This window comes from Rhinichthys klamathensis, unplaced genomic scaffold (assembly GCF_029890125.1).
Source record: "Rhinichthys klamathensis goyatoka isolate OS25496 unplaced genomic scaffold, OSU_Roscu_1.1 h1tg000866l_1, whole genome shotgun sequence".
Classification (NCBI taxonomy): domain Eukaryota; kingdom Metazoa; phylum Chordata; class Actinopteri; order Cypriniformes; family Leuciscidae; genus Rhinichthys; species Rhinichthys klamathensis.
In genome coordinates, this window is record NW_026607233.1 from 198,505 (window position 1) to 208,315 (window position 9,811).

Below are 9,811 nucleotides of genomic sequence, written 5' to 3' on the forward strand. Positions count from 1 at the left end.
TTAACACTCAAAACATTTATTTTCATTTCAATACTGTAGCATGTACATAACAGAAAGAGGCAAAGATCCTTCAAATGACCCTGAACATGTAAAGCAGAAATATTCATCATCCCTATAAAGCTGTGAATTCATTCAAGCGCAATAAATGTAGCAATGTTGAAAAGTAGTGCAAGTATTCTTATATCGGTAGTCTGATCTTTATAGTTATTCATATGTGGACAGGAAAGAGTCTGGCATCATGAACTCACACACGCACACACACACACACACACACACACACACACACACAGTAAAGCTTGATGTATTAATGCGCGGGTTTGAAGTCTGTTCTCTGTTCCTCCATCCGTCCTCCCTGGACCTTCAGCAACAGAGAGAAGAAATCCTCATCGTCCATGGGCCCCGGGGCCGAGCTGCGCTGCTCCTCCAGACGCCCCTGGGCCTGCAGCCGGACACAAGATTCAGCATATTATTCACTGTTTAATAATAATAATAATATTTAAATTATGAAAAACTTTGATAATAATTTATATCATTTTGTGTGTGTGTGTGTGTGTATATATATATATATATATATATATATATATAAATAAAATTATTTAAAAAACTTTGATAATAATTTATATCATTTTGTGTGTGTGTGTATATATATATATATATATATATATATATATGTAGGCCTAAGTGTGTATACTGTACATACAGAACCTTTATATTATAATAAAAGTTATTCACCTTATTCATTTACAGTCCACATTAAAGGACTTTTTTTTATAAATATATATTTTAAACCAATCAAATTCATTTACTGTAGTGGCATGTTTCTGAAATGAATTTGTATTTATAGCCTATCTTTGATATATAATTTATTTGCATTTACAATTCATAATATTTTATTATGATCAGTTTTTTCATAATATCATTATTAATAATAATCATAATAATTAATTAAATAATTTAATTTAATAAATTAAATTATGAAAAACTATATATATATATATATATAATAAATTAGTATTATTAAAGTTTTTCATCAGCATAATAATAATATAAAAAAGTTAAATAATAATAAATATATATATATATGGGCCTGTTAAAAAAAGGTAATTATTATTATTAGATAATAATAATAATATAAAAACTTTAATAAATATCAATTAAAAAATAAATGTGTGCCTGGTTAAAATAATTAACTGGGCCTGCAGCCGAGAACACAATATTCATCAAATTATTATTCTTTTTTGAATAATAATAATAATAATATTTAAATTATGAAAAACTTTGATAATAATTTATATAATTTTGTATATATATATATATATATATATATATATATATATATATATAATATTTGTATTATGATCAGTTTTTGTCATAATACAATTATTAATAATAATCATCATAATAATCATTTTATAAATTAAATTATGAAAAACTATATATATATATATATATATAGTGTGTGTGTGTGTGTGTGGTTTTGAGAGCGTTTAGACCAAATTTAGGACAGAAATTCACTCTGCTCATGTTTTATGAACGAGGCTCATTCTTCTGTAAATTATTCCACTGAATGTAACACGACAATTTCCATAAGAATAGTTTTATGAATGATCTACACTGAAAAGCTATTATTATTAAAGTTTTTCATCACCATAATAATAATATAAAAAAGTTAAATTATAATAAATAAATAAATATATATATATGCCTGGTAAAAAAAAAGTTATTATTATTATTAAATAATTATAATAATATAAAAACTTTAATAATTATCAATTAAAAAATAAATGTGTGCCTGGTTAAAGTAAAATGTTTAAATTATTATTATTAACCTCTTAATAATAAAAAACAATTGTATTAATCTGCTTAATAAAAACAAATTTGCATATAGTAAAAAAAAAAAAAACTGGAAACATGTTTTCAAAATCATGTTAACTATTTTCTCTCACTTGTGTAGATGTGTCTTTCTACATGAATATATACAAATCATATTTTTGTCACCAAAAAGTTTGATAACCCGTGTGTTAAGTGACCCATACGCATATCTCCCAGTGTTTGTGACTCGGATATCCCGGAAGCGCTCACTTGCGAGTTGACGATCATGTTGTATAAGTCCTCTTTGGGTGTTTGCGTGGGAAGCTTTCGGGTGACCTCTGTGACCTTGCAGCTGCTCTTCCTCAGTTTGGCAGTGGTCAGGACGGGCGGGGGGGCCTCCAGGATTTCGACGGTGGTCAGGACGGGCGGGGGGGCCTCCAGGAGCTCGGCTCGCTGCTCGTCCAGGCGACGGCCCTGAGAGGTCGCCAGCAGGTCGAAGAACTCCTCCTTCTGCAGGGACGTCATGGAGGAGAACACCACTGTGTGCAGAGAGAGACAGGCATGAGCAGGGTTGGGGAAAGCTACTTTTAAAAATACCCCCAGATCATGTATTAGGCCTATAGCTTGTTATATTTGCCCTTGTAGTGCTGAGCAAATAATACATTTAATTTATAGGCGCCTTTCATGGCACTCAAGGACACCTTACAAAATCCATAAAGTAATCACATTAAACAATAAAACCAAGGGGCTGTTTACACCTGGCCACTTCATGCGTTTTCTGTGATCTGATAGCTATCCGATCGTGAAAAGACTCCGAAACGCATTCGAGACGGATTTGAATCCGATCGCTCAAACCACATCAGTCTGGGCCGCATTCCAGATGAAACTGGACAAGTGTAAATGCATCTGGTTGTTGAAACCACATATGTAAATTTTACTCCTCCCAAAAATCCTAAAAAAAAAATAATCGTGTGAGAGCGTGTTATAGGCTATATATGTCATGTTATAGTCAGATATGACGACGCTACTGCAACACGCATCACCTCAGATGAGCAGCTGAGCGTCTATTCATCAAGCCAACGTGCAAACTATCGCGAATCAAAGTGAAAGTAAGTCGCAGACGCTTAACACACAATCATCTTCATTAAAAGTAAAGAAACGAAATGATCTGACCAGTTCTGTTAACGCTCTCTTAGTGCGGTCTTTGATTTTGAAATTAGCTGATGATCAATAAAATGCAGCAATATCTGTTGCTTTCGGTGACGTGCACTCCATTAAATCTGCAGCGGGAATTGAAGATCGGATTTATATCCGTTTTGCAAAAACACATTTATGTAGCTATTGTGACCAGGTGTAAATGGAATCGTTTTGATAAATCAGATAACTATCCGATTCCGATCTGAGGAAAAGCATGAAGTGGCCAGGTGTAAACAGCCCCATAAATGTGTTTTTGCAAAACGGATATAAATTTGATCTTCAGTTCCCGCGCTATATGCAGATTTAATGGAGTGCACGTCACCGAAAGCAACAGTTCGAGCTGCATTTTATTTTTCATCAGCTAAAATTTCAAAATCAAAGACGCACTAAGAGAGAGCGGCAACAGCACTGGTAAGATCATTGCGTTTCTTTACATTTAATGAAGATGATTGTGTGTCTGGACTCACTTTCACTTTGATTCGCGATAGTTTGCACGTTGGCTTGATGTATAGACGCAGCTGCTCATCTGCGGTGATGCATGTTGCAGTAGCGCCATCATATCTGTCTATAACATGACATATAGCCTATAACACGCTCTCACACGTTTATTTTTTAGCATTTTTATGAGGAGTCAAATTTATATATGTGGTTTCAACAACCAGATGCATTTACACTTGTCCAGTTTCATCTGGAATCAGACTGATGTGGTTTGAGCGATCGGATTCAAATCTGTCTCTAATGCATTTCGGAGGGCATTTACACCTGGCCTTTTCACGATCGGATAGCTATCAGATCACAGAAAACGCATGAAGTGGCCAGGTGTAGACAGCACAGACCAAAAGACTAGAACTAGAACTAGCGAACTTCTACCGGAAGTGAGTTCATAAACGAGGATCCGCATAACCAAGAGCTTGTGACCCTATAGAAGGCGTCCGAGTGCGTGGAAGAACAAGTGCAAGTGCAGAAGCCGATCTTAAAATGCGGGAAGGGGTATCTATATGAACAAGATCTAGAAGATATGAAGGAGCCAAGTTGTTAAGTGCTTTGTAAGTTAAAAGTAGCATTTTAAAATTGACACGGAATTTAACTGGGAGCCAATGCAAATTTTGTAAAACAGGAGAAATATGTTCAGAAATGGAAGTTTCTGGGCAGAACTCTTTGCTGCCATAGTACTTCAGAAATCCTTTTAAAGGTATACATGTGTATTACGACCCCTGAGATAGTCTAGGGGTTCAGGGGTCTAACATTTAAAATTTACATTAAAGAGAAACATATAATCTATGTGCTGTACAAAGAACCACCAATCCAGGTAACTGTGCAAAAAGCCAATACCTTTATTCAGTACAAAAAGGTTAAAGGCAAGAATTAAGCACGACAAACACGTAAAGAATATAAAGAATATATACAGTGGATACAGTATTTCTGGCGACAGTCCTTCTCCAGTGGTGGAGCCCCAACTACTACCTCCCAAGCCCTTCGCTGGAGATCCAAGTTCCTGCCAGGGATTCCTCACCCAGTGCTCCCTCACCTTCGAGCTCCAACCCTCAAGTTTTCCCACGTGCCGTTCCAAGATTGCTTAAATTATTACCCTTCTGTCAGACAAGGCTCTCTCCTGGGCCTCTGCGGTGTGGCAGTCCCAGGAGGCCTGTTGTGGTTCCTACGCGGCATTGGTGGAAGAGTTAAAGCGAGTGTTTGATAATCCGGGATCGGGAAGCTTGTTTTCAGGGAGGGTTATCTGAGCCCCTTCAAGATGAGTTAGCCACCTGGGAACCAGCTGAGGATCTCGAGTCCCTCATAGCAATGGGCCTCCGCCTGGACAATCGTCTAAGGAAGGGGAGATCGGCTCGCCGCCAGGTGTCCCAGTCCCAAGGCAAGTCTGTTTCTCCAACTTGTGTTCCTTCCTCCAGAGCTTTCCCGGCTTTTGAACAGCTTCAGGATTCCCCGGAGGACATGCAGTTGGGCTGTTCCAGGCTTTCTCCAAAGAAGAGGTAATGTCAAGTCACATTTATTAACCAAAACTCCATCAGGGCAGAATGGAGAAAAAAATCTTGGAAGAAACCAGGCTCAGTCGCTTCGTTCTTCTCTGGCCAACGAACGAACAGTGTATGATTTTGATTCAGGCAGCATTATAAGTCAGATTAGTTTGGAACAATCAGAATATTATCCAGTTCCAGCTGGTTTAAGATCAGAGTCATCACACCGGGATGGAGACGGGTTTGTTGAGGATCAGTGCTGATGGCTGTCGTGTCGATTAGGCCTTCGATGAGAGTCTAGTAGTTGACACACGTCACATTAAGGAGCGTCGGTGCCTCTACTGCGGTGCTTCCGGCCACTTCTGCTCCACTTGCCCCGAGCTTTCAAGAAATGCCTCTCCCCGCCCAGCTACAGGAGGGCTGTGATGGGGAAAATTAGAGCTCCTCCCACTAACGCTGTCCTAGCTGTTCCTGCCACTCTCTCCTGGGAGGGCCACCAGCATCAGGTCCAGGCCATGATCGATTCCAGCGCCGCAGGCAACTTCCTAGATCTGACCTTGGTAAGCCCCGTCAAGGGGGCCACCACAAGGCTGAAATTCTTAATGAACCTCCTATAGAAGTTCGCAAAGCCAATGAAACGTTGAACCTCCTTGAATGTTGCAGGTTTGGGCCAGTTGTGGACTGCCTTTACCTTCTTAGGGTCCATTTCCAGGTGGCTAGGAGTGACGATGAACCCGAGAAACTGAGTCTGGGAAAAATTAAATTAATTTCTGAGTCTCTAGAGAACTCTGCTAACATGCCCCTCATGCTCCTTCAGTGACCTCGAGAAGATGAGGATTTCGTCCAGGTATATGAAGACGAATAGATTGAGCAGGTCCCGGAGAACGTCAATACAAGGCCTAAGACCCCCGCCTTTCTTCTCTACAAAAAAGAAGCCCGCCCCAGCCAAGGGAGGTACCGATACCGGATGCCAAGGACTCCCTAATGTAGGTCTCCATAGGTGAGCGCTCGGGGGAAGATTAGGAGAAGATCCGGCCCCTGGGAGGGCAGGAACCAGGGAGTAGATCAATAGCACAGTCATAAGTGAGGTGGAAAGCAGGTAGCCCGGGACTTGCTGAACACTGCCTTGAACCAATGGTAAACACTGGGGACAGGTCGACAGACTCTTGAAACCAGTCGATCTGGGGATTATGTCTGCGCAGCCAAGGGTGACCCAGGATAATAGGATACTCTGGGGAGTCAATGAGATAGAAGGTCTCCTCCTGCTGGTTTTGAAAGATGGTAAGACGCAGGGACTGAGTCGCCTCTGTTACTTTGCCTGGTTCCAGAGGTCTGCCATCCAAGACTGTGACTGCCTGGGGTTGAGGAAGTAGTTGGGTAGTGATATTAAGTTCCTTAGCCAAGGGAGGAGGAATCTCAAGCGCTGCTTCACTTCCGCACTTATCCCTGACCCAGAAAGACCTTTTGTGTTGGAGGTGGACGCCTCAGAGGTGGGGGTGGGGGCCATCCTGTCACAGAGGGGTGAGGATGGAAAATTACACCCTTGTACCTTCATGTCTACACAACAGCCACCCCAGGGACTGCTCAATCTCTTACCTGTTCCCCGCAGGCCATGATCGCACCTTTCTCTGGACTTTGTTACGGGACTCCCTCTGTCCCAGGGCAACACAGTCATCCTGGTGGCTGTAGACCAGTTTTCTAAGGCTGCCCTGTTTATTCCCCTGCCCAAGCTGCCTTCGGCCAAAGATACTGCTAAGCTCCTCATGAACAATGTCTTCTGGATATTTGAAAATCCCCTGGACATTGTCTCCGACCGAGGTCCCCAATTCTGGTTCTGGGGGACCTTCTGCTGGCTTATTGGGGCCACAGCCAGCTGGTACCAAGTCGATACTGAAATTTTAAAAATGTGACGCTTTGAGCGCTGTAGAGCGGAATCGTAAACACCTCAGAATTGCCATTGTACTCACTCGCTCATCAAATATGTCTGTGATTGGCTACAATGATCAGCGCTTCAAAAACATGTTGTAAATATACGTACATCAATGACGCTCTACAGCGAGCGCTTACACCGATACACACGGGAGCGTTTGAAAGCAGAACCGATCCGCTGGCAAAGATAGACGCCTGCTTGTGCTTTCAAACGCTCCTGCTTTCAAAACACTTTCAAACACTTCTGTGTGCTCTCAAACGCTCCCGTGCATTGAGCATTGTTGCCAATCCCAGACATATCCGATGAGCTTGTGAACACAATGGCCAATCAGAGGTGTTTATGAGGCTCAACAGTGCTCAAAGCGTCACATTTTTTAAATTTCGACTTGCTACCAAAGTCGGTTCTTTTGATAACACTAAGCCAGCCTATCGCCTGGGTTCCATCCAGAGTCTAATGGCCAGACGGAACGGATTAATCAGGATCTGGAGACCACCTTGCAGTGTATGGCGGCCAGTAATCCCACGTCTTCGGCCACCTATATCATTATGCCCACAACACCCTCCATTCCTCGGCTACTGGATAATCCCCCTTCGAATGCCAGTTCGGACCCCCCATTATTCCCAGAGGAAGATGCGCAAGTTGGTGTTCCCTCGGCCCAGCTCTGTAGGTAGACCTGGAGGAAGGCCAGGCGTACCCTCCTTCGGACCTCCCAGAGATACCAAAACCAGGCTAACTTACAGGTCAAAGAGTTTGGTTAGCCACTAAGAACCTGTCGAATCCAAGAAGCTTTCCCAGAAATACATCGGCCCTTTTCGCATAGCAAGGACAGTAAACCCTGTTTCTTATCACTTGCTTCTCCTTCCCTCACTTAGAATTAACCCCACGTTTCATGTCTCATTATTAAAACCTGTCTTGTCTCCCTTTTTTTTCTCCCTTCTCCCTACTGTTTTTATTCATTTTGTGTTTTCGTGCAAGTGAGATGAGTAAATGCATGTTCACATTTAGTCTAGAGCTAAAACAACCAACACCTCCTCACTTTATATCTCTCAACATGGGGACAGGAGAGCTATCAGTCAATAAATCAGAAAAAGTAACTAGCGTTACTTATTTGAAAGAGTAACTTAGATATTTTGTTGTAAATTAAAAAAGTAATCTAATTGTTTAACTCAAGTTACTTGAAATGAGTTACCCCAACACTGGTCATGACAGCCCTGCTGAAGCCCTGTGGTGTGTTATGCTGAAATGTGTGTGTCTTCACCTCTCTGGCTGTGGGCTCGAGGTTGGTGTGTTATTATGCTGAAATGTGTGTGTCTTCACCTCTCTGACTGTGGCGAGGAGTGCTGGGCTCGGAGTAGCATCTTCTACGGTGTTCCAGGCGGAACGAACAGCGCTGGTCGTTGAGCCGTCGGCCCTCCTGTAACGCGAACAACAGCTCACACAGAGCGTCAGGGAAATCTGGAGATAACCTGTGAACCTGAGCACACGGACAACAGATCATAGCACATCTAAAACATCCACAAGATTCCAGATATGGCTTAGTTTCAGATTGCTTAGCAAAGCAATATTATATATATTATACATTTATGGGTGAACAAATTCAGTTAGAACATATATATATATGTGTGTGTGTGTGTGTGTGTGTGTGTGTGTGTGTGTGTGTGTGTGTGTGTGTGTGTGTGTGTGTGTGTGTGTGTGTGTGTGTATGTATATCCATGTTTTTACTGAATATAGTTGTTCACCCATAAATGTCAGATTACGAAAGTACAATTATTATCACCTTTTTTTATAATAATAATAATATTTAAATTATGAAAAGCTTTAATTATATATGTATATATATATGAAGAAATATAAATATATATATATAAAAAATAATATTAACTTTATTCAACACCATAATAATAATAATAACAATAATAATATAAAATACTTTAACTATAATAATTCAAAAAATTAAATATTTGTTGGCCTTATTAAAATAAATTTTATATTTTATAACATTAAATATATAAAAAACAAATCATAATAAAAAAAAACTTTAATAATAATAATTTTTTTAATTAAATGTACCTTAAGTTTGTTCATAATAATAACAATAATAATATTCCCAAAAATGATTATTAACTTTTTAATAATAACAATATGAAAAACTTTATTAATAATAATGAAAATGAAATGTATATGGGCCTGGTAAAAAAATAATATTTAAAATGATTATTATTAGCTTTTTTTATAATAATAATGTAATAATAATATAAGATTGTCAGATTACGAAAGTACAATGGATTGCATACAGTATACAATGATGACTTTAAATGCTGAAAATTCAGCTTTGATCACAGGAATAAATGACACTTTACTGTATATTCACATAGAAAATAACTATTTTACATTGCAAAAATATTTTTAGAAAAATTACTGTATCAAATAAATACAGCCACGGTGAGCAGAAGAGACTAAGAAAAAAACATTAAAGAAATCTTACTGACCCCTAACTTTTGAGCAGTGTTTATACTAATATATATGCTAAAAAAAAAATGAATTAGCATTATCTGGTAGCATATTTCACAGCTTAAAAACTAGAAGAGACGAGCCCTTCAACAGTCCCGCCCCAAACACGTCAGCACAGGAAAGAAACGGCATTTGTCAAGCCATGGCATCTTCTAAATGACACATTATTATTATTATTATAATACAACTTTACCATTGCCTTTGCATCATGAGGGCTCAGTCTGTCTTTGGGCCGCAGCTTTACTTCAGCTTGAGCATTTGGTTTTTCCTCTGGCATCTTGTTTTGTTCAGTCATCCCGCTTGACAATCCCTCCTCATTTTCTGTATCTTTCTCACAGCCCATGTGATCGTCCACCTGATGCTCTAGACTCTCCTCGATCATTTCTAT

At 39.5% G+C, this 9,811-nt stretch overlaps 1 protein-coding gene across 1 annotated transcript; it reads right to left on the reverse strand.

Annotated features, from left to right (window-relative positions):
- On the reverse strand, window positions 1-9,805 carry LOC130078412 (G-protein-signaling modulator 1). Its single transcript, XM_056243906.1, has 4 exons — window positions 9,617-9,805; window positions 8,230-8,386; window positions 2,083-2,351; window positions 1-439 (listed from the first exon to the last, which is right to left on the reverse strand). The coding sequence occupies exons 1-4, from the start codon at window positions 9,803-9,805 to the stop codon at window positions 305-307; spliced, it is 750 nt and encodes a 249-aa protein (XP_056099881.1). The 3' UTR covers window positions 1-304.
- Window positions 9,806-9,811: the final 6 nt, after the last annotated feature.

Excerpts from the sequence above, each read along its gene's own strand:
- LOC130078412 (XM_056243906.1), bottom strand. The coding sequence starts at position 9,805 with ATGATCGAGGAGAGTCTAGAGCATCAGGTGGACGATCACATGGGCTGT. Across the intron at positions 8,387-9,616 it reads CTCATGATGCAAAGGCAATG|GTTCACAGGTTATCTCCAGA; the intron begins GTAAAGTTGTAT and ends CCGTGTGCTCAG. Across the intron at positions 2,352-8,229 it reads TCCTCGCCACAGTCAGAGAG|TGGTGTTCTCCTCCATGACG; the intron begins GTGAAGACACAC and ends CTCTGCACACAG.